At 41.1% G+C, this 25,168-nt stretch overlaps 1 protein-coding gene and 1 long non-coding RNA gene across 6 annotated transcripts; both read left to right on the top strand.

Moving 5' to 3' along the window:
* Window positions 1-317: 317 nt before the first annotated feature.
* ZBTB18 (zinc finger and BTB domain containing 18) lies at window positions 318-14,405 on the top strand. Of its 4 annotated transcripts, XM_027564687.1 has the most exons (3): window positions 5,869-5,971; window positions 8,280-8,363; window positions 10,714-14,405. In XM_027564687.1, the coding sequence occupies exons 2-3, from the start codon at window positions 8,351-8,353 to the stop codon at window positions 12,294-12,296; spliced, it is 1,596 nt and encodes a 531-aa protein (XP_027420488.1). In that variant the 5' UTR covers window positions 5,869-5,971; window positions 8,280-8,350; the 3' UTR covers window positions 12,297-14,405. The 4 variants fall into 4 exon arrangements, with proteins under 4 accessions (XP_027420490.1, XP_027420489.1, XP_027420488.1 ...); XM_027564689.1 differs by lacking the exons at window positions 5,869-5,971; window positions 8,280-8,363 and adding an exon at window positions 318-337; XM_027564688.1 differs by lacking the exon at window positions 8,280-8,363 and having other exon boundaries at window positions 5,865-5,971.
* Window positions 14,406-19,690: 5,285 nt separating this feature from the next.
* LOC113906487 lies at window positions 19,691-24,568 on the top strand. 2 transcript variants are annotated; one of them, XR_003514898.1, is made up of 3 exons: window positions 19,691-20,128; window positions 21,017-21,093; window positions 24,008-24,568. It is a non-coding gene; the product is annotated as an uncharacterized LOC113906487 (long non-coding RNA). The 2 variants fall into 2 exon arrangements; XR_003514897.1 differs by having other exon boundaries at window positions 21,017-21,097.
* Window positions 24,569-25,168: the final 600 nt, after the last annotated feature.

Here is a 25,168-nt window from a genome sequence, read left to right as displayed (position 1 = left end):
GAGGAACAAGGAAATCTTTACGACACCTAGAAGGAATTTGAAATCTGTTTCTGAGTTCATATTCAAGAACCGCTTTTCCTATTGTCTCCCATAAAGTCATTACTGCAGCTTCAACTCAAAATGCTTTTTTTTTTTTCTGCTGAGTTTAATTTAGATACACATTTGCATTGTAAAATGGGTACTTTAAAAATAATCATTTTAGTCTTAAGCATAAATGCTAGTTCTTTGTAAGGGAAGTAACTTCCTGAGTTGCATGTTATCGCTAAGGGCGAAGTAAATTTCTGGAGTGAGATTTAACCTTCTGTCTGCTCTTATTACCAGGAATAGTTTGAATTCGGTATGTATCAAGACTTTTGTGTTAAGTTCATAAGAATTTCTTTACAAGGAAGGGTTTTATTAGGACAATTTTATATTATTCTGATAGGGTTTGTATGCACTTATTAGCCAGGAATGAAAAATGAGATGCTATCTTTGTCCAGTGGCTTCAGAATGACTTTTATGTATAATGAAGTCCTAAATATGAAGGGGGAAGCTCCATATTTCTCCTATGTATTTGCCAGTTCTCAGTAAATAATATTTGGATATATCATTTTCTTTCTGCCAATTTCAAGTCCAAGAATGTTCTGCTTTTGAGGGTGGAGCAGGCCTAAAAAGAAGGAAAAATTGATCCTTGTTTTGGGATGCAGACAGAAATTTCTGTCTTTTGGTCAGAAACACACCACTTGTCATATAGTAGGAATGTGGTGCCAATTCTGGTAATCTCTCTTAACTTTTTCTGAGTTCATTTGCACCCAAATTTGAGCAACTGAATATAATCAAGAACATTTAAACATCTGGAACTTTTATTCTTTAATTTTGACAAAAACAAATTACCTCACTCTCTATATATTTTACAGAATTTGAGAACAATCACTACTCAAAGATTTATGTTATTTTAAAAATGGGGCCTGAATATCATGGGTTCACATTCAATCTTTCTTTAACAGAATCTGTTCATCTGGAAAAGTCATGTTTCTTCAGATTATTTTTTAAAATTAAATCTAAAAAATCCACAGATAAAATGAATGCATCTTTTAATTAATATAACTTCCAAAACAATAGAACAATTCTAACATTTGGATTCTGGAGGAACTGTGGATTTTCTTAAGGGTGGTAGACTTGTCTATACAAATTTATTTTGTTTAGGATAGTATTTAAGTATTTTTTGACTGATTGAGCTCACATCAGTGGATGGCAGGAAGGCATTCTGTGTAGGAAGGAAGACAGCCAACCTGGGGTTGGAACACTACCTGGGATCACGTACCAGTAGAATAATGAATGCATTTTAGCACTAAGTGAACTACAAAAAGTGTCACTACATGCCTTTTTTCCTCTCATATATGCATAAGGCATAATGTATTTAATGGAGGGATGGAGGGAGAGAGAGAAAGAGGAAAAGGGGTGTGGGTTGGGTGACTCTGCTTGCTTTCTAAGTTCTTTGAAGTGGCCAGTCTTGGTCTCAACCAAGCCTGAGCTATCAGCCTCCTTCAGCCATTATGCTGTCTGGATTTATGGTGGTCATGTAAAAGCCCTGATTTACAGTAAGCAACTGAAAACTGGCTATACAGGAAAAACAGTTCTGGGAAGGCTGTATCTTTTGTTCCTCTCTGCCATTTAACAGACCTCAAACAGGTTTGAATTACTGGTGTAGGTTCACTCTGATTCCAGTATAGGGGGTCTATTCCCAACGCCCTGTGTGAATCTGCTAAGGATCTTTTCTCAAGTGTTTTTGATAACATTTCTGTTATTAGGGCTAAGAATCAGGATAAATTATCTATTTATGACTTGTCATAGTTCAGGAATTTAATAGATTCAAGTACTGTAGAATCTATAGCCCAAGAAATGATTTGGTATATAATGTGCTAGGGATTATTTTATATATGTGTATGTATATAAACTATGCTTTAGGAAATATGCTCCTTCATTTCATTATAGTGGTGAGTGTTGCAGTTTGCTTTTTTTTTTTTTACAATTGTCTCAGGTGTGCTTGTGTCTTCTCTTTATGCCATTTCAACCTGTTCATTTCTAAAAGCAAGAAGAGAATGAGAGAGACAGAGGGAGAGAGAGGTTCGAAATAAGCTAACAGAGTTTAATGTGTACTATGATATTGAAAGTGGGCTTAACAGAAGCTTCAACAACTTCTTCATTGTAGTGTATTTTTTCCTCTAGATTCAAAACCAGGTTAATTTCTACCCACATTTTGTCACACTTTATAGTTCTGATATTTAAAACATTACATGTTGGAGTACCTGTTCTTTTATTATTAATGCTTGCTTCCCTATTTTTTTAAGAAAAAATTCCAATTATACTTGAAGCTTATAAAAAGTCAATATTCAAAAATTAATTTCACAGATAACCTTTTCAACATGGCCTATTGCATAAAGTGTAATAAGAACACTGATTTTTTTTTTCCCCCCGAGATTCGACCTGTGGTTCATATTTAAAAATCAGACATTCACTTTATGGAGTTGCTCATCAAATTAAATTTTATTTGGTTATGTTAATGTTTTAGAGTGTTAAATTGTTATCAGTCAAGATGCACGTTAGTAAAACATACATCTTTTTCTCTGACAAGAAGTCTAACCATAAGTGGTTAGATTGACTGGTATTACTTTGAATTTCAGGACTCCCAGAAAAGTGTGGATTAACTGGAACTGTATAGGACTAGGATTCCTCCAGAGGAAAGCAATTTTGTATTTTTCTAATAGTTTAGAGACTATATATACTTTCTGCTTTTTTTTTCCATTGTGGGAGAGAAAAAAAAGATTATTGGCTCTCAAACTCTGTCAAGTAGCTCTGGATCTTGCTAATTTGCTAAGCTTGTTGTATAGAGGTAAACAGTCTCTACTTTTTACCTTACTTGAGGGGTTTACTTGAAAGGGTGCTTTATAGTGTGACTTACCTTCTATGGTTTCAATTGGTGCCCAATAAAAAGTTATCACTCTGTATTATGATACCTCTGAAATCAGTCTTATTTATTTACCATTTGTATGCTGATGACTTTCCAAACATGATTACAAGTATCGTTTTTACAGTGTTTAAGACCCTTCAAAAAAAGTCACCTAAAATTTTTTTTAATATAAAAAAAAGGGCAGAGAAAATGCAACAGCAATCAGAGACCAGGGACGAGACAGTTATAAAAATTTAATATCACATTTAGCTTTGACATTCACATCTTATATTGTTATTTAGTTTTTCCATTGGTTCTGATTTTTACACATGTATGCCATTTCTTTCCCAACTAAATTTAAACCCTAAGGAGAGAAAGTGTCACATGCTTTTTTGTTGTCTTCTGTATCCCATCAGAGTATCTTTCTTGAACACAATAAATACTTTAGAAATGTTTTTATTAATTGACAGTGTATGAATATTTCATGCATTTTCATGAATTTAGAAAATCTTTTAAATAACTAAGGGTCTATAAACTTGCTTCCTTAAATCTCTATTTAATCTACATGTCCTCAGCCCTCAAAATGGATCCTAGTGATGATTCTTATATCTAAACAACAATGTTCATAACTTTTCACGCATCATTGTCCAGCCCTGCACATCTCCGGGGCTATTATTCTCCCTGTAGGTGCCTTTTGTAAAGCCTTTTGTTAGAGTTGTGACTTTACACTGAGTTTCTAAACTTTTTGTGGATAATCTTAATGTTCTAATTTTCTCATGAACTTATTATTTAATATGTTGACACTATTAATTACTTTGTCTTTTTATCCAGAGATCTGTTACTTTCCTTAAACTTTTAGTAGGTGAAAAACAACTCTGAGAATGCAAATATTTCTTTCCAATTTTTCCCCCTGAGTTTGTTGGCAAAGCATGTACTTCTTTCCACCTGTTTGTTTTTTTTAAAGAGTGTATTTCCTTTATCAAGAATATTTATAAACTCCCTATCTTTTAACAAGTCAACTAAAATTTGGCCTTTTGTCAACAGACTAAAAGATCCAGAAGTCAGCAAAAGCACAAATAGAATACATTTCATGGAATAGAAAACTCTGGTTGTCATAGAATGGCCTTGACCTCAGTTATCAATCTCATGGGCACATGAAAGGTTGAGGAAAGAGTAGAGAATATCACCACTGTTTCTAATAGGATATTCCAATAGTATTTCAGCTTCAGGAATCCCGAGTGCTCCTGTTTTTTACTTCATTAGTAATTCAGTATGTCTGACTGCCTAAACAATACTTTCAGCTTGGTTTACCCATCTGACCTGGAACAAAGTGAGAGCACATTTTGCCCAGTTGAAAGGTCTCCTGCCAAGTTGGTTAGCAACAGGCTTGCCAGTCTCAGTTCAGTTAGCAAAGAATAAACACATTTCCTTGACAATTACAAGGGTACTAACTTCCTCACTCCGCAGTTTTCTACATTCGTAAACCATTTTCTGCCCTGTTATTCAACTTTTTACTTGTAAGTCTTGCCTCCTCAAGAAGATTTTCAACTTCTTGAAGTTTCTACTTTTCTTGGTGGCCGTAAAGAACAGAGTTTAATTGCAAAAGAATGGGAATCGAATTAAAATGTATTTGAAGGAAAGCAGAAACGATGCAAGTCTTACATCTTCCCTCCGTACTTTGATTTTGTGGCTTGAAGACGTACAAATTAAGAAATCAGGGTATGGCTTCTACAAGTATTACTTTCACTGTAGTTCTCTAGAATTTGGTCACTTGGGAATGGCTACTTGTAACAGTGCAATACACGTGACATGAGGGTTCTGCGAGAAATACAGGCGCTCTGCCGTGCCTGTGACAAGATGCCTTGAGAATGACGCTCAGAAACTGCCCGTCGGAGCCAGTGGCGTCCGCTGAGCCCGGCGCGCACCTGCACCTGCTGACGGGGCAGCGCCAGACGGAGCGAGAACGTCCCTTAGTCCTACCCTCTGCGCTCTGGGACACGAGGGCCTGGGCGTCGCCACCCACAGCAGCCAGAGTAGAGGAAGCCACCTAATGCCGGACTTAGGTCATGTGTGTCCCGGGCGCCCTGCCTCCGCGGATACCTCCGTAACTTCAAGCAGCCCAGCCCCACTTCGCTTAAAAGTGTATTTACGGTTGTCAAGGCGCACACCGAAAAGCTCGCTCCGCTCGCCCAGAGCGCGCGAGGCCTCCTAGCCTGGAAACAAGCCCCTCCCAGCGCAGCTGTCGCCGCCGCCCGCGGGCTCCTTTCACTTTCTCACGGCCAAGTCCCCCAGAGGGGCGCCGCTGCCGCCACCGCCGCTGCGCCCGCCCGACGACTCCGCCTGCACCGCCTTGCTACCAGCCCCGCCCGGACCCGCCCATCCCAACAGTTTCTGTTTGCGATTGGCACGCGCGAGCGGCAGCTTCAGTTCGCCTTTCCCATTGGCTGGGCCCTCTTGTCAGTCCGACGATTGCCCGCCACTGCCTCCGCCCTCCTGAAAAGCCGCCCTCCTATTGGAGGAGACTGCGTGCTGGAGGCGGGCGGGGAACCCGGTCCGGCCGCTTTCGGTCAATCGCAGCAGCCCAGCGCCGGGAGGGAGGGAGGCGCGCGGGTGGTGGGGGGGAACATCTGGCCGGCGCCGCCGCGTGCGTGCGTGGTGCGTCCCCCGCCCCTCCCCCTTGCCCCCCCCCCCCCGCCCGCCCGCCCCCCGGCCCGGGCTCCGCGCTCGCTCCTCGCTCGCTCGCTCCCTCGCTGTGTCTGGCAGGCTGCGGCCGCCGCTGGGCTGCTGCCATGGGGAGCCGTTGAGAGTGGGGCCTCTTCGCTCCGCCGCGCTCCTCCGGCTGCCAGAGGGGGTGGGCGGGAGGGAGGGAGGGGGCAGGGGGAGCGGGCGACGGAGCCGGGATTGGGGGGCGGGGGGGCCGGGAGGGAGGGAGGGGGGGCCCGCGGAGGAGGAAGCCCACCAAGTCCGGCAGCGGCGGCAGCGGCGGCCGGGAGGCGGAGGACACGGCGGCGGCGGGGACGCGGTGACTTAGGGCCGCTCCGTGTGAGTCCCGGCGCCGGCCCCCGGCCCCGACCCGGCGCCCCCTCCGCGCCCGGGGCCCTGGCGGGCGGGGCGCCGGCTGTGCGGCCCCGGCCGGCGGGGCAATGCGAGCAGGGGGGCGGGCGACCGGGCCCAGCGAGTGGAGTTAGTTTGTGCGGGTGGAGCTAGGGGTGGCGGGGGTCACCGCCGCAGCAGGGGCCGGGTGCGGGGCCGGGCCGCCGCAGCTGCGGGTCGGGCGGGGTGCGGCCGGTGCAGCTGCGGCGCGGGGCGCGCTCCGGCCGGTGCAGCTGCGGCGGCGCCTCTCGGGGGCGGGGGGCGCGGGGCGGGGGCTTGGGAGCGGTGCAGCTGCACGGCGCCGGGACGGCCGCGGCTCCGGGGACCCTTGCAGCTGCGGCGGCGCCCGCGGGGAGGCCCCTCCCGGGCTGGGGCAGTTGCCGGGGGCTCTCGCCGTGGCGGCGGGGAAGCGGTAGCAGCCACCCTCCCCCGGCTTCTTACGACTTTTCTTTTGTTGTTGCCGTGACCCGGGTCTGTTTTCTCGTCTGTTGTTTAAGGTGTTTTCCTGCTGCACCGGCTCTACGCCCTCCACCTCCTTCCCTGTGGTTTAACCTTCCTCTTTCCCCTAGTGTTTTATGCACAGCCAACTACGTAAAAATTTGCATTGCTTCCCACCCCCACCCCCGCCGCCTCCCCGCTCCGCACCCCTGCCCCCACCTCCTTGAAAAACAAAACCCGGCCTCACAAAACCCTCTACGGACCCGCGGCTGCGAGGCGCAAAGAGGTTGATTTGTGGAGTGGGAGTCGCTGGCCCATTGCGGTGCTCGGGACTCATTAAACTGTCACTCGCCCCCCCACCCCCACCCCACTGGGTAAATGGGGTGATTAATGTCTGATATATGGGAATGAGGCGAGGGCATTTGTGCAGAATAGGTGGTGTGGCTGAGGAATTTTATCTCCAAAGAGTGCCTCCTGAAATAAGCATTCATAATTATGTCATTCATCGCGAAGTTAGAGAAAGTTGGGTTTGTGACTTTGGGAAAGCAAGAAGCACGGTAGAGAGAAACTTGGCCTTTGTTACTCTTTAACTCTTGGCCATGGTTTTTCTAATGAGAACAGAGTGGTTATCACTAGGACTGTGACACTTGGCGCCTCAGGCCCCAGAGCCTTTTCTGTTCCTCACCCCCACAGGAGCCTGTGCAGACGTATTTGACATTCACAGATGTCGCAGCCCCTTTCAGGGCACCGGTCGGGCCAGCCCGGGTTGCTTTACAATTTCATCAGCCATTCGAAAAGACCCGCACATGTAGCTTAAAAAGTTCTAACTTGCTAGACCTAGGTTCCCCCACCCCTTTCCCCTTTCTCCCTGAAAGGTTTTCTTGTGATCATGAACATTACAGAGTGACCCAAAAAAAGATTGTTATGGGACACAGATCAAGGGGAAGACAAAGTTCTGCTCTTTCTGAGGTGAAAGTCGGATCAGATACCCAGATGCAGCAATCATTTCAGGTGGCTGTAGCAGGTTGTCAGTTTATTAATTTGTCTCATTGAAGTACTTTCCAGGATTTCAGAAAGTGCAGTTTCAGCTTGTTGATACTGAGAGTTGAAATTTGCATTAACTGGCAGTGTGAGAAATTTTACTGAGAAGGTAGTTTTAGATAAGTAGTTATGTAAGGGTGAAATAACGAGAACCAGGTTGAAGTCATAGTTCTGAATAGTCTTCCAACATCCTGAGACATGTATACCATTCTCTCCGCAGAGAAAAAGAAATTAAAGTGCCGTAATAATGTTGAAATGGGACTGGAGATGTCAAATGGGTTGGTTTAAAAATATCCCTAAGCTGCCTTTGAAACTAAATGTTGGAGTTGAATAAAAGTGAATCTGGATTTCCTGAATAGCACCGTGGCAAGAGTGTGCTGTCAGTATGTAAGCCAGTCCACCAACTTAAGACAGAAGTGTTGCTATTCCATAAATACAGTAGAACTCCATATGCTGAGTTTTTCAATTTCTTCTGTTAGAAAGTTTGGGGGGAAAAAAGGGAGACTTTGAAGTATTTTGTTTATACTAACAGAAGAGAAAAGTTCTCCTAAGAAAAAGCTGGTGGCAGGAGTGTAGAGGAGTAGCATATGGCATTAAAAGGAGCACAGCTGGAGGTAGCATTTCCATCTGAACATGATGTCAGAGCAGCTGACAGCCTGCCATCCCTCAGCCTTTTATTCTAACACACAGACAGGGAGTTAGTGTGTGCGGATCTGTGGTGGAGAAGGTATCTCATTCCTCTCTAACATCATCTCCACTTTGCATCTGTCTCTCTTAGTCTGCTTTTTTTCCACCGATGTAACAGACCTGGAGCCAGCGAGACTCAGAGGAAAAGACTTAATCAGGTTTATGTGTCCTAAAGGTAGGAGTAGCAAGAGATTAGATTGAGCATATTTCTGTTTTGGTGTTTTGTTTATTTAATTTAAAAAAAAATCACATTACTTTTCTAATCCAGTTTAGGGGTAAAATGTGGAATTGAGGATAAAATGAACATCTTATTGGCATTGAAAGTCTTGGGCTTGTTTAGTTTTAATTTTTATCCCTTTTTGTTTGAGCGGTAAAGAACTTTACAGAATATTTCAAGTTTTGAGATGTTAAGAAAGGCTTTGAAATACTTCTTTTTGAGATCACTTCGGATTAAAATGCTTTTTTGTTGTTGTTCACTGCTATTTAGATTCCTTTTGCTTTTGGAGTGGTGGGGGGGAGAAACAGTAAACTGTTTGGAATCCAGCATTCAAACTTATATGAGAAGATTATTCTAGTTAAGAAGCTAGATTGTTGTGTAATTAATTCCACTGTGAAACTTTATTCTCCAAAACATTCAGCAGCACTACTTACTGAAACATACAGCTGTAGTGCTTTTGAAACCGAAGGGTTTTTTTAAAAGAAAAGGAAAAAAAAAAAACTTTTGTCCCCAGGAGAATAGTTTGACTGGTTTCCTCATTTCTCTCTCAAATATATACTTAAGAGATCTTTTATTTCAGCATAACGATAATTATTTGCAGGAGTTTTTGTGTTAGCGACTAATTTAGAACTTGTAGATTTGAGCTGCCTGAATTGGCCAGACAGCTGTAATCGCACTCCTCTATTCTTAATCTCTTTATCTGGGCAGCAGCTGCCATATGGCCACAGTCAGCTGGATCAGATGTTTATAAGCTTCCTTCTTCGTCCCTCTCTGTCCTCTCAGCCTCCTAATTTGATCACGGCTACCTTGTGAGCTGCCCTCCAATCTTTATTTTTAGCCCTCTCAAGGATTAGGATTGATGTTAGCTGTGGGGCACTTAAAGTGATTGTATTGTAAATCTTGGTTTATTCTAGCAGTGGCATCTTGCAGAATGTATTGGGTTAGGCTGAAAGTTTTAGTTCATCTTGGGCAAAGTGTAGAAGCAGCAGGGAAGTAATTTTTAAATATTAAATTAATATGTATCCGTTCCCCAAATGCATTTTTTGAGCTGGGTGATGTGGAACCTTGCTTCTAGTCATAGGAAAGGGGAAGTCGGGCTTTCTTTATTTTTAAGGAGTTGAATTTTGCAGTTGAATTTTGACCCTTTGTACATCTGCGTCTCCCCTCCTCCATTTTACCCTTTTCACCAGAAAATAAGGGCAACAACGCACATTTGAAAGAATAAAGGCTATTGGGAAAACAGAATATATCAAGTTATGTTGAAACAAAGTATTTTCGGTTGACTGAGGTATGGCAGAGTAAAAAAAAAAAAAATAGTTTCTCTTTTACTAGCAAGGCTTTTTTTGGTATGTCGAACCTGTACAGCTTTTGAGTTTCATTTAAATGTAATACGCCTTTATTTAAAAGTTTGTATTAATTTTAATATAGAACTCATTTTGCTATGCAACAGATCAAAGTTTAGATGAGAATTTTCAGAGTTAAATAAAGCCCTTCTGGTTTTTAATATTCTAAGTGTACAGATTTTACAAAGAAATACAACCATTTCTTTTCTCAATTCATAAAAAAAATTTGGATTTGTTCATAGTAAGGATGATCTTTTCCATCTGTTCATGTAGTTCCTTCTGATCTCGTACATGTGTGCTATACCTGCAAATCTTAAGGCATTAACATCTGTTTTTATACACAGGGCTTTTGTTGTTTTAACACTCTGACTTTAAAAGTAAGTTGTTTGCTGATTTCTGGACTAATTATGCGGTTTGATTTTTTTTTTTCCCTTGATTCAGCCAAATGTGTGTGTTTAAATCGCGCTTTCTAAGTGCAGTCAGGTATCAAAAGTAATACAAAAGGATGGTTGAACAAGTTTTCTGAATCTTCCAGAATGTGTTTGCGACTTTTCTTTGTTCATTATTTGAGTTGTTCCCTTTGAAAATAAAGCTATTTTGTAGGTTTTGTAGGACATAATTTGATGATTAGAGTTAGTTAAATTTCTTCTGAAAGAGACCTAAATTCTTACTCTCAGTAAGAGACTGTATTGAAATGAAGACTTTTAAAACTTGACTAAAAGTTCAAGACACATCAGAGACTGTTTGGCTGGAGTAAAAAGTTTCGAAAGCGTACATTTTTCTTCTCACACTTGGTTTTGTGTGTGTGAGTGTGTGATTTGGTAGTGCTTGGGTCATAAGCCTGATTAAAATTCAGGGACATGTACCTCCGAGGCCCAAGCTGATTTTTTTTTTTTTAAGTGGGGACTAGAGCATTGAAAAGTTGTTCCTAACCAGACTCTCATGAGAAATTTCTCTCTTCCCAGGTTATGAAGACAGTATGGAGTTTCCAGACCATAGTAGACATTTGCTGCAGTGTCTGAGCGAGCAGAGACATCAGGGTTTTCTTTGTGACTGCACTGTTCTGGTGGGAGATGCCCAGTTCCGAGCGCACCGAGCTGTACTGGCTTCATGCAGCATGTATTTCCACCTCTTTTACAAGGACCAGCTGGACAAAAGAGACATTGTTCATCTGAACAGCGACATTGTTACAGCCCCAGCCTTCGCTCTCCTGCTTGAATTCATGTATGAAGGGAAACTCCAGTTCAAAGACTTGCCCATTGAAGACGTGCTAGCAGCTGCCAGTTATCTCCACATGTATGACATTGTCAAAGTCTGCAAAAAGAAGCTGAAAGAGAAAGCCACCACGGAGGCAGACAGCACCAAAAAGGAAGAAGATGCTTCAAGTTGTTCGGACAAAGTCGAGAGCCTCTCGGATGGCAGCAGCCACATGGCAGGCGATTTGCCCAGTGATGAAGATGAAGGGGAAGATGAAAAACTGAACATCTTGCCCAGCAAAAGGGACTTGGCGGCCGAGCCTGGGAACATGTGGATGCGATTGCCCTCGGACTCAGCAGGCATCCCCCAGGCTGGCGGAGAGGCAGAGCCACACGCCACAGCAGCTGGAAAAACAGTAGCCAGCCCCTGCAGCTCAACAGAGTCTTTGTCCCAGAGGTCTGTCACCTCCGTGAGGGATTCGGCAGATGTTGACTGTGTGCTGGACCTGTCTGTCAAGTCCAGCCTTTCAGGAGTTGAAAATCTGAACAGCTCTTATTTCTCTTCACAGGACGTGCTGAGAAGCAACCTGGTGCAGGTGAAGGTGGAGAAAGAGGCTTCCTGTGATGAGAGTGATGTTGGCACTAATGACTATGACATGGAACATAGCACTGTGAAAGAGAGTGTGAGCACTAATAACAGGGTACAGTATGAGCCGGCCCATCTGGCTCCTCTGAGGGAGGACTCGGTCCTGAGGGAGCTGGAGCGGGAGGACAAAGCCAGCGACGACGAGATGATGACCCCCGAGAGCGAGCGGGTCCAGGTGGAGGGCGGCATGGAGAGCAGCCTGCTGCCCTACGTCTCCAACATCCTGAGCCCGGCCGGCCAGATCTTCATGTGCCCCCTGTGCAACAAGGTCTTCCCCAGCCCGCACATCCTGCAGATCCACCTGAGCACGCACTTCCGCGAGCAGGACGGCCTGCGCAGCAAGCCGGCCGCCGACGTCAACGTGCCCACCTGCTCGCTGTGCGGGAAGACGTTCTCCTGCATGTACACCCTGAAGCGCCACGAGAGGACTCACTCGGGCGAGAAGCCCTACACGTGCACGCAGTGCGGCAAGAGCTTCCAGTACTCGCACAACCTGAGCCGCCACGCCGTGGTGCACACGCGCGAGAAGCCGCACGCCTGCAAGTGGTGCGAGCGCAGGTTCACGCAGTCCGGGGACCTGTACCGGCACATCCGCAAGTTCCACTGTGAGTTGGTGAACTCCTTGTCGGTCAAAAGCGAGGCGCTGAGCCTGCCCGCGGTCAGAGACTGGACCTTAGAAGATAGCTCTCAAGAACTCTGGAAATAATTTTATATATATATATATAAATAATATATATATACCTATATATAAATAGATCTCTATATAGTTGTGGTACGGTCTAAAAGCAGTCTCGTTTCCTGGAACTGAAAGGTTGGGATATTAACTTGTTTTTGCACTTTAGAATAGCATGAGAATCTCACTAATTTAGCATCCTGATTAAAGAAACTTTAGAGCAAGTCGGAGAATAGAGAGGTGTTTTTTTCTTCCTTTCTTTCCAGGGGGTAGGGGAAGTAAGCCAATAAGAACCTTTGAAACAAATCGTCCTATCACAAAATGCTTTCATAGGGTCTGTTTTGTCAGCACTGCGGTGTCTTTTGAGCTCTCTCCTTTTTCCCACTTTTTCTTTTTTTTAAAGTAGAAATTCCCTCCAGTTTTATTAGCCTCTTTATATGTCTCAAATTGCATGAATCTTTTCTGGCTGTTGGAAACCTGAATGCTTTTAGACCCAAATGGAAAATTTCTGAAATGCTGGATTATCTATTTTTAAACAAGCAGTTGACTTAAAACTTTCTGTGGCAACTTCTGGTTTTCTGACGGTTCCCAATGAGAGAAATTCTGAAAGTACACTGGGATCACTGGGACGCTGTCTTTGTGAAGGTTTGCTTGGGATGAAAAAGGATATTGCAGCTTCAGCAGTGTTGAACTGTGTGTTGAAAAATGTGAATTACTGTTATTGTATACTGTAATTGATTACATGGGCTGGGGGGGGGTGTCAAAGGACTTGACAGGTTGTGTTGATGCTCTTAGTTGAGTCTTGAAAAGTAAATATTAACGCTACAGAAATGCATGAGTTTCAATATATTTTTTGTCTTTGTTTGCATTGTATAACTTTAATGAGTGAGTTTAAAATTATTTAATTTCCTTAGAGAAATAGCACCATTTGGAAAAAAAAAAAAAACCCTGGTGTTATGAAGAACGTTAATGCACTGTTTTTATTTTTATTTTATATAATTTAAATTGACTTTCCCACTGTCTTTAAGTTGAAACTGTTAAGCTGAATAAAAACTTAAGCTGCAAATTGATAACTTCGCTACATAACAAGGAAAATATAAATGTTTACAAATGGCTTAAAGATCTGCATGTGCAGTGTGCATTTATAACAAAACTTCTAATTGCACAAACCCAGGCCAGCTCCAAGTTTAGACGTACACATTTACCCAGTTGAGCGTTTTAGAGTAACTACTGCACAAATTGACAATAGGTCATTCTCTTTTTTTCTTCCCCTTTTCTTTTTCTCTCCTTCCTTTCCCCTCCCTTCCTCCCTCCATCCCTTACCCCGTCCCCCCCACACCCCCAACTCATGAAAAGATTCTATGGACTGAAAAAGCCCCAGGCTGAATGGACTGGACTGCCTTGATTGACACGGGGAAGGGGGTTAGTAGACTATGTGTATCGCGGCAGCAGAGGCTGCAGCCCAACGTGTGGTTTTAATGACCAGCACACAGGGCAGAAGCATTTTGCACAGTGTTTGTTTTCCTGTCTTGCACTTACAAATAAGGTCTATGGGAGTAGCATGGAAAACGTTTGCTGTTTTTCCCTTTTTTTTTTTTTTTTAAATTGCTTTTGTTTAAAATTTGATCGCCTTAACTACTGTAAACATAGCCTATTTTTGTGCTTAAGATACTGAATGGAAAACTCCATTGTGTGTTGCTGGACTGTTTTGGAAATATTTGGTCAAATGTGTGTTAATTTGGCTGTAATGGCATTTAAAGCAAACAAACAAACAAAAAAAGCTGTGAAAATGGCCTTGGAGCATTATCTTTAGTTACTTGAAGAGTTTCTAGTTTTTTTAAAGTACAGTTTATGTTAAGATAATTTTTATTAATTTAGAGAAGACAATCAATGTCTGTGAGAAAACGGACTTTCTTTTGGATTTCTTTTTGTGGTCATTGTGAGTGATTGCTTTTTCCTTTTATTAGTTTCACATTCTTCCTTTGTTCTAAAACTTAGACTGACATCTAGCTTTGACAATCATAGTATGTTTTATTTTCCTGAGGGGGGAATAACTTATAATGCTGTTTAGTTTTGTACTATTGGTGTGTTGGTGAATTTTTAAACTGTGTGCTAACTGCAATAAATTATATGAACTGAGAATTTTTGTGTGTTTTCAAAATTGTGATTATGTACTATATAGATCCTAAATATGTATCATACATGGCATCTTTTATTTTTAGTATTCAGAGTTTATGAATTATTAGATTACTTTAAATCACTCAGAAGTGTTCAAACATTTTGCTTCTAGTCATTTAAGAAAATACTAAATGCACATTTAAAAAAATGTGACCCATTTTCTACAACCTGAATCAGGAACGTGAAGATGGCAGCATAGATTTTTCATAATACACTGTACAACTACTAATCCATATACCATAAGTCACATTTTCATGGGTAATCTTAAGTTGATTGGTCAAATCTATTTTTCTGTGTTCTGGCTTAAGTGGAAAATTGTAGGAGACCGGATGTCTTAATTTGGAAAACTGCTTGGCTAATGACTGGAATTTTAGGCAATTGAATTAGCAGGCATTTGATTGTTCAAGAATAGCTGTATACATCCTCTTTGTTGCTGGGAGAAGTCAAAAGTTCTCAGGTTTTAATTCTTAAGTTTTAACTTTAAAATGTGATTAAGTACATGCAACCATTTAAAAAACTGTTCCCTAATTTTTGTGATCGTCCCAACTTCTTATTTGCCTGATGGGTCTTGTCAGGGTGAGAAACATTTGCTGGCTGACCTAAAGAATTGACAGAACACTAACTCATACATGCTGAGGGTCCAGTTGTCTTTAAGTGTGAGCAAGGCTGGCACCAACCTGAGAGTTTTTACAAATTCTGGAATCTATAATTGTCCATACTCTTCCAGGATTTACATAATTTATAATTGTCCATAACACTATCCTTAAAGGTACCTATGAAAATACAGTTTTACATGATTATTCTCAAATACATTTATATTAAATGACCTATAGTAAGGTTAATATTCCTAATTTCAATAGAAATTATATATAAGGTCTGGAGCTTGAAAGTGTACCATATTTAAGTTCCCTGTTGCCTTTGGATGGGAATCCCAAAAGATTATAAAGCACCATCAGTAATTTACTACTTGGGATCTTACCTTTCCCTTTTTTTTTGGTTGACACAGGATTTCAGTTACATGAAACTCACTTGGTTTTAACCAACCATTGTTTGACATGAAAGGAGAATGCACATTTGAGTTCCACAAAATAATTTCTTGGGCAGTTAGTTACAGGGTGGGAGGGTGAGTAGCACTTGTGTCTTCAGTTCCTATGCTATCTGGTCAGAGTGTCTCGAAGCTTTTAGATGTTGAGAGTTACAATTTAGTTCCACAGACTAGCATCTAATTTTAAATGAGCATTATTTTAAACTTAGCTGGATGCACTTAACAAAAAGAGTGTTTTGACATGAAATTTGGAAGAAATAGCTCCTTAAAACACTTCTTGCAAAACTGGAACAAATTACACAAATCACCATGTTTGATAAGTGAAGGAATCAGTTGTTCATTCACTACATTTTTAAAAATGGAAATTAATTTGTCACATAATCACGTTGGAAACCATTCAAATTGATCTCACCTTTGACATTGGGCTGATATATAAGTATACTTTAAATATGGGGTTTCATTTACTTTTGAAAACATCTGTTTCTTTCAGATAATTATGCCCTAGATTAATGTGGGCCCAGCTTTGTGTGTAAGGTGTACCCTAGGGAATATCCAAGAGCTATCCAATATTAAGGATACTGGTTTTGGATTTCCTTTCTAGTTAATTATGCTATGAGATTAATAGGTGAATCAAGTAGAGGGTTTTTTTTTTTTTTTTTTCCAATAGACATGATCTACAAACAAGTTATTGGGAGATTAGGAAAAGGTGAACATTTTATTAAAATTATATAATAGCTCACATTAAAATGGCTGAAATACTCATTTTTTTCCAGGTAAAACAAAAATTTTGAACTGTTATCAAAGAAAACTATTGGTTTTCTTAACCTAAGAAGTAACACAACTTAAAGAATCTTGAATCTCCCAAGTTTGATCAATAGAACACAAAACATAAAAACTTGACTTTAAAAGTCCTATTGTACCGGATAAGGATTTTTGAAAAGAATCTTACCATCTCAAAATTTATTGTATGACTACATTTTATTCTTATAAAAGCTTAAAACATTCTTTCACTTCTAATATGAGGGAAACTCACATACATCTGGATAGGAAACTCAAATTTTAGTTTTCATTTGTAGATGTTGATCTAAATTCTCATTGTAATTATTTCAATGTTTGAAACTTCCTAATAAAGTACAGTGATAGAGGAAGTGTGAATTTTGAAATCCTGGACTGGAAAATCGATCCTTTTCTTTAATGTCATTTGACATGAAAACACTAGAAATAATACCATTTTTATTTTAAAAAGAAAGCAATTATTTTTTAAAAGCAAATAAGTTTTAGGAGTTTCATTCTGGCTAGTAGTCCAAATTTATTACACTGATAGGATTTTGTCCCTTATGTTAAAAATGTCCTACTCGGACCTGCCGAAACATGGCAAAATATCTTTGTAGGTGATCCTTTGGTCCAAAATGTAGAACCACTTATCTTTTGACTTTGTCAATGTAGTTAGGTAGACAGAAACATAGTATATTTCTAGCCTTCCCAACTCCTTAGATTTTTTTTAATATAAAAAGAGGGCTAAAGCAATCAGATCATACGGATGACACTGGAGGTTTTTAGAAATATTAGTTTATTTACAGAGACATTTTAGAAGTGAAACTTTTAACATTTTGCAAACTGGTTAAAAATCTTAGTGTTTGTAATTCCTTGTGAAAGAAACTGAACTCCATATATAAAACATTGTAACAAGGAACGGTGAGGTCATAGAAATGAAACTTGAAAAGTTGCTCTTTTAAGCCCAATTAAAAGTGTCTGCTTACACTAAATAATTTGTTGATTTAATTGTCTAGATAATTCAGGCTCATAGAATCCTAAATATTCAAGCACTTGAAAGAAATCTGATTTTTTTTTAGAGAAATAAACTACCTAGTTGACTTTCCTGGTTCTATTTGAACATTTACTAACTGCTAATCACGATTCCTGGGTTTATGTGAAGGGTAGTTTGCAAAATGATTCTGTCAAAACTAAAATTTTCTTGAGTTTCAGGTTCTTGTCCCTGCCCCCCACCCTTTCTAATTGTCTTCAGAAATGGGTTTGCAGTTGAGCTCACATTTTGCTATAGGAGGCAATTCTCTCTAGTTCCTTTGGCATGAGCGGAGCAAAAACCCAATTTGGCTTTAAAATGTAGCACATTAGTCAGTAACAGTTTCAGTGAGGATATTTAGAGTGGCTTTAAGAGGCCGTGTGACACAGATAGAGAGTCCATTCACGGAAGCGATTTATTTACAGTTTATTATAATCTCTGTAGTTAATCATTAAATCAAGTAGCTTTTACTCAATGTCAACATGCATGCTTAACATGACTATATAGGAATTTTTAAAAAGATATATTGGCCTAAATATTCACATTTGTAAAAGTATATTTGTAGTTAATATGAAGTGGTACATGAAAAATGTATTTGAATATTTGTAAACTTTTTAGGCTATATTAACTCTTGTTGCTTGAATACACATCATGTAAGTACAATGATACTGAATTTGAAAGAAGAGCATAACCTTATTTATGTGTGCTGTGACAAATTAGAGCTAACTTTCTGATATGACAGAGCTTAAAAGAATAAAACTTAACCATGTAGAATTTTAAAATATAGATTACTCGAAACTATAAATAAGGACATATTCAGCTCATTAAAAAAAAATCATACCTTGGTTCAGTGTACACTTCACCTTTGAGGGGATTACAAAACACCCTGACATTTAGTTATATATGTCTATTGCTCTGAAATCTGTGATCAAAGTAGGAGCATTTAAGCTTTTAATCTAAATCTCTTAAAAACAGAAAAATTATATGCATATTATATGTATGTACATATGTACCTTTTTTTGTGGATCATTTATTTGGAACTGTGTCGTGCAAACGAGTCTTTGGTAATACTGAAATGCCTATTGTATTTTTACTAGGCAGGCAACAAGGGTTCCTAGAGTATCTATTTGGATAAGTTTTAGAAAAGCACAATGATACAATAATAGACAATTAAAAACATTTAAGAAAACATTTATTGTTTGTGAACCATAGCCACAGAAGTTTATGCCATCTATTCATTTTTAGGGGAAAAAATCCATTTCTTCTCATTTATAGCTGTTTCTCTGTGTACTTAAAATCCTCATTGAATAGAAGAAATTTGAGCATAAAACCGTATTCCAAGAAAATAATTTATAAGGTTATTTCTGTAACTAACTGCCTTTGAGAAAGAGGGTCTCTTAAGTATGACAGGAGGGAGAAATGGTATAGGTTTATATTCAAAGATAGACATTATACACATGCCTTTATTGTAAAATTTAAGGTCTCTTTAGTATCCCCAAGATCTTGCAATTGAATAAATGAAAAAGAAACTAAAGGCTGGCAGATGGACTACCCTTTAGGTTTTTATTTTTGTTGAGATACAAACTAAAATTCATATTTTATAGTTTGCTCTGTTTTTCTCAGTGTCCTTTATTAATTATAAGAGGGCAAATTTTATGCATTGAGTAATTTTGGACACCATTGCCATGGACTTTTTTCAACCAAGTTGTTTTTATGTGTGAATTTCTACCATTTTGAAAAAATTGAAGTACATTTGAATGAAAACTACATTTGAGGTTGGCCCTGCTTACCACTCTGCACCAGCAACCCACAGACATATATCCAAGGGCAGAGCCTGCGGACCAAGGAGCTGAGGCATTTTCAGTTGCTCAGTATAATAAACCACATTGAACTCTATGAAATCCTTAGGTTATGAGAAAAAAATGAGAGGATATGTTGAGGCACAATGAAGTTTTGTTTTTCATACTAAGTGTGAAGTCTAGAAAACGTAATTTCTCACATTCTATTTATGTCATTTGACTTGAGGGATGCCTCAAAGCAGTACTAGAATCACTTATGTGCAAAAGGGGGAGGGAGGGTGGGTTTGTCATCTATTCAATTTGCTTTGTAAAGGTGCTTATCTTGCAGTAAAAATAATACTTTAGTCAAAATACAGGCGGTTTGTAGGCTTGACCAGCATGGAAGAATTTTAAATGATTGAAGTGTTTCTGTTTAAAAGTCAGTCAAACAACCCCTCGAAGTATGAGGCAATCAATCCTCATATTGTTATTCTTCTTTAATGATACATGTATAATTTTTTCTCTCTCCTAAAATAACATAACTCTTAAGTCGTATAAACAAAAACATTTCCCAGCTTACATCTGTATCCTAAATTTTAAAATTTGCATTTGGACTGGTTGCTTTTAAAATAATGAGTTAATTTGGTTATTCAAATTGCAAAAATCTAATGGCCAGAATAGCCCAATTATTCCCCATTATTTGAAGACCTGTGTTGTGTGTCTGATATTCTCCCCTTACAAATTGCTGTATCACATGTCCTTCCTAAAAATCACAGACAGTTAGAGCTGGACAGGGCAAAAGTGATTTCCAGTTTGTTTATCCTAAAAGTGGAAGAGCAGGTACCGGGTGAGGCCATAAGAGAAGGGAAGAGGGTCCAGACTACTTTGCAAACATTTCATACATTCCCCAAACCTTTAGTTATCTATCATTTTAGACATGAGGTTTGTTTTTTTTTTTTTTTTTTCCTCTTTAGAGGCACATGGTGGCTGAATTCCTTGTTCGGGGCACATCTTTGATCAAGTCTGAATCTGAACTCAACATTCTGGTTATGCCCAAGTGGTAAAGTTTGTAATATGTTAATAGATATTTACCATGATTGCACTTACCATTGTCTGCTATATATATTTACAAGTTGAACCTAAGATTGGAATTATGCTATTTCTCTTCCTGACTTCGATCCTATCAACTATTAAAAAAATTATCACAGTAGAACACTCTCTCCTGAGAGTGTGGAGGAAATATTTTGGCGCCTCTACCTTGGGCTCCCCAAGAACTGAGACCCTGGCAGGATTCTTCCCACTGACACACCCCCCTTCTCTACTCCCAGTCATGAAAGGGGTTGCTTAGGTTTCCAAACATGTTACTAGTTCAACCACGACGAGGCACTGCTACTTGCAGGCTAGTAAGCGCAGGGCTGGCAGAACTGTTGCTGGATGTGCAAGAGGAAGAGAAGAAACATGGATGCATGACAGAGGGCCGCAGCCAGACAGGAACCTCAAAACTTGTTTGCTGCTGAAAGGGGAAAATTGAATAACTTTCCGCTTATCTGAAAACTGGCCTTGGTTACTTGGAATGTTTTTCACCCCTGTCTCTCAGTATCATCTGCTTTAGGGAAAGAAGGCTTAAGAGAAAGTTCGTGAAGTTCTATCAGCCCCACCCTGATTTCTCCACTTGTAAGAAAGACCAGAAAAATAATACCCTTATTGTCTCCTTCCTTAGAATAGTGTGCAAATGAATTTGCAAAAGTATTAAGCTCTCAGAAAAAAAAAAAAGATGCTATATACATTTGCAGTGACTTCAGTATTATAATGATTATTATTTTTTATGCCAAGGTGAAGTTTCCTTATCATAAAGCCTTCTTATCAATGTGGGTTTTTTTAATGTGAATTTTTATGATTTAAGTTCATTGGGCACTAACAGTCTCAACTTTATTCTGGTTTTAAGCAGGCCCTGAGATAAGCAAGTTCTACATGATATGTGAAAGTCCAAGCACCATAGGAATGAAAAAGATCCTACAGTCTCAGGTAGGTAAGTATGCCCTAACCCTCGCAGAACTTACATCGTACTTTCGGTTCCTTTGGACCAATGTCCCAAGCCCTTTCAACTCCTATCTGATTAATCCAAAACCCTAAGCTGAAGATGTATTTTTCTCTTAAGGCTGGAGAGACCAAGACTGAAAGCTTCAGCTTATATTTAATCTTGCATCATAAAGTTAAAAAAAAACCCCAGCATGATTAATATATATAATGATAAGGAACAAGTGCAAGTCCCCAGGGAGGCACACATATTAAAATGATTTCCCCAGAGAGTTAAATGACTTACTGATCTCACCAGGAGAAGGTGGCACATGTCAGATCAGAGCTCAGAGCGTCTCAATCCCAGGCCTCACATCCCTGATGTGCTATTTTATGTGTTGCTAGAGCCACATCGTGGTACACTGCAAATCTGTGGCCAAACTGCCTCCTTGCGACTACTTCCGTTAGGAGGAAGATGCACCTGGTGAAAGTCCACGACTCGCTGGAATGCAGTGCTCTGTGCCTTATAAGGAAACTTTGAGTAAATATTGCCCAGATCAAGCTTACGATCCAACTTTTCCACGTAACAGGCTTCAAAACCCCCATTCAGAGAGTCCACTTCGCTCTTTGATGCAGTGCCACTCACAAAAGCATTCGTGCCACGGTCATCTGCTTCTCTTTTCCTTCTTGCTCTCCCAGATACAATGACACAGATCTCCCTTTTTATTTTATAATTTTTGTAGATTTTTTTTATAAGGCGATGACTTTAACAGTACGCGTTTGGTAAAAACAATCCTTTGGGTTGCACTATTGAAGAGTTTGGTTTTAAAAAAGTTAAAAAAACAACAACAAGAACCAAAAACAAACAAGCCCCCCCCCACCTCTCTCTGCTTGGTGCCATAGACAAGAGTCCAAAGGACATTAGCTGCTCCATTGCACACATTGGAAGGGAGAGTTTGCTGTGAGCTCAGTCCTTCTAATAGACTGGCAATTTTGTAAAAGGTTTAGAGGATTTTGTTTAACCATTTCTGCATGTGTTTTTAATGAGCTTGTGACGGTCGATAACAAAGGCCAAGTTGTGTGTTCAGAGGCATTTTCAGACCCGATCCCTCCCTGCTGACCTGAGGAATGGGCACCTGTGCTCTTCGGCTGGCTCACCTATGGGAGTCAAGGTGGTGGGGCCATCTCCGGCCTGTCTTCATGCCAGGGATGAATCATGCAGTAGGCAGAGCGGAAGGAGTCTCTTTGTTGACAGCTTTCCATCTGGACTTAGGATACGGCTGATGGTTCACGTAGCGCGTGGATTAGCTGGAAGGGGCTACGAGAGTCAGCGCCTGCATAAGGGCATGGGAGTGTATAAAACATCAGCAAAAGAACAGCCCGGCAAAACTCAGAGGAGCATGTCTGTCCCTGAGTTTCAGGTCCCTGGGTTTGTGAGTGTGGATGACTGCAGCTTGGACCAGCCGGCATTTCATAGTCAATAGGGTCCTTTGGAGCCTCATTCAGATAATCCAACTGGAGCACACCTGAATAAATACATCAAGCTCAGGTGGCTGAAAGTAACCCCCTTTGAGTTTAATAATTAAAATAAGCAGAGCTATTAAGATGAATTTCAGATTGTCATGTATAAATATAAGAGGCTCCATAAAGCACAGTGTTTTGTGATTCATATAGGAATATGATGGATATATGATACGTTTTCCACAGCTATTTAAGAAAAAAAGATTATCTTAGTCATGGGGTAAAGTTATGTGATGCATTGCACCATCCAGGCTGTGTCTGGGCCAGTAGAGATTCTTTTTTTTTTTTTTTTGTCAAAGATTACTTCTTGGCAAACAAGATATGCAAACGCCAGAATACAGTAAAACCACATTTAATTGGACCTACTTGCCAACTTCTTGAACACAGCTTGGATTATTCCACTGGAGGCTGCTTCTGTTAAAAGCTGGGGGAGGAGGAAGTGGCATATTGACAAGGCTTCAGATAATTTTTTTTTTTCACTCGAAGTACAATTATGCAACGAGCCAAGTTTGGAAGTATTTTACTATGTTTAATAATTATTATTAAAGATATTGTAAAACATATGCATTTGTTAAGTGGAATGTAATGGGAGTAAAATCATGTCATAAATTTTACTTTGGATTTATTTTCCTATTTTGTTTTTTATTTGACAGCCTTCCAAATTGATTCTAGCCAAAACCATGCACTCTAATACATATCGTACTTGATATTAAAGTGAGAATATGAGTAATTTATAGAACCCGAGTGAGAACAGTTTTCTTCTCTAAGCCAACCTATATGGAACTGCCACCTCTGTTCAGGTAGCAGCTGACACACAAACCATACACAGAGAGGGGAATAATAGGGATGGAGAAATACTATAAGTTCTTCTCCCAAAAGAAGCACCAAACCCCACATTGTCCTGGGCATGTATCTATTGTTCAGTCGGAGATCAGGGCCAAGGAGACGGATAACTATTTCTGTGTGTGTGTGTGTGTGTGTGTGTGTGTGTGTGTGTGTAGAAGAATCAGACTCATCTCTAGAAGTGTGATTGGGGATTCTCTGACAATTCCTAATTCTACTCAGGTGAATTTTGGCTTCAGGTGATGCTAAATTACACCGTCATCCCTAACTCAGAAAGCTGAGAAAGCATGGCATCCGGTTTGTTTCACGTCTTGAGCTTAAACAAATTTTTACAGTCTCTTTTACAAGAGGGGGAAAAGTGCCCCTGGAATTGCACTTCTGAAAACCGAACAAAGGTGCCATCTCCAGTGATTGGCAAGATCCTGTGCATTTGCAGTGAACTCCACCTGCTCTGTGAAAACCCCACGGTTTTCTCACTACCCCACTCGAGCTGCTTAGCCATTGGACCCTCTCTTTCGAGTGTGCAGATGCGTCAGTCTGTCTTCTGTCTGCCCCGCAGGTTCATTGTTTTCTCTGCCGCCACAGGAAGCGACCAGGAAAGGAAGGCGGCCAGCAGGAGAGACGACTGACCTTCGCAGCCATCCTGCCTCCCCTGCACTATCCACCCGCCCGCCCGGCGGGAGCCCTAGGTGTGTTCCGAAGCTGCCCGGGGGCTTGCGGGAGCAGAGGCTGCCGTGCGCCCGCGCGGGGTGGACTGCAGCAGGCAGCCCCAGCGTCTGCAGAGGGGACGTGAGGACATCTGGCCCGTGTCCCTGCGAGCAGGCTCCGCCGCAGGCCTTTGAAAATCCTCCGCACCGGCCCCCAGCGCCTTGGAACTTTCTCCCTGGAGAATTTAGAAGAGGCGGTGCCCTTGATTTCTTGGCCATCTAGGCCTCGGGCGCGTGCAGAGCGGTCCGCGAGCAGCGCGGCGCGGAAGGCGTTCGGTTCTCAGAGCCTGGAGCCCGCGGGGGTGATGCCCTGCTGCTCTCCAGCCCTCTGCTCCCTGGCTGTGCCTCTTGAAAAACAAGTGACTGTATCTCTCTGGGCTTCTTTTTCTTCATCTTTAAAATAAACTCTTGGGCCAAATGACTCTGAGGTTCTTTCCAGCTCTGAATTCCTCGGGCATTTTTAACCTGTTTAACTGAAATGCTGATTAAACTTGGACGGATAACAAGGAAATATTTTCCAATCAGAGTAGAGACGTGACTAATTTGCCACTCAGGTTTCTGAAGCTTATGGTGGTCCAAGGAACACCCACTTAGACAAGGGAGGGCGTGGGCAAGGCTGGTAAGCACTTCCACCTGCCTTTGGATTTTTAATATCAGGTTATGTTTTCCCACGCACATGCCAGACACATGCCTCTTGTCTTTGGTCAAGCCCAGTGGTTTGGGATTAATTTCTATTTTTTTTCATAGGAGAACCCTGAGAGAGCCTAGTTAGATATCAGGCAAGAGCTTCTTTAGTTCTACACAGACCTTTGGGAAAGTGAATGGGGATGGTATCACATTCGTTGTTGACATTTGTTATTTTAACTAGCAGTGAACGAGCGTTGAGGGCTCCTGGCTAGGGCAACATTGCTGTTAGTCCTGCAGAGGTTTTGTGCTTGTTCAGCTTCTCTACAGAGTCTTGGTTGGACAGCTCCCTGCCATCTAAAAAGGCGAATTCTGGCTTCCATAGGAAG

This window comes from Bos indicus x Bos taurus, chromosome 16, assembly GCF_003369695.1.
Source record: "Bos indicus x Bos taurus breed Angus x Brahman F1 hybrid chromosome 16, Bos_hybrid_MaternalHap_v2.0, whole genome shotgun sequence".
Taxonomy (NCBI): Eukaryota; Metazoa; Chordata; class Mammalia; order Artiodactyla; family Bovidae; genus Bos; species Bos indicus x Bos taurus.
The sequence above is the reverse complement of the archived record's forward strand: the minus strand, read 5'-3'. Positions and strand labels throughout refer to the sequence as shown.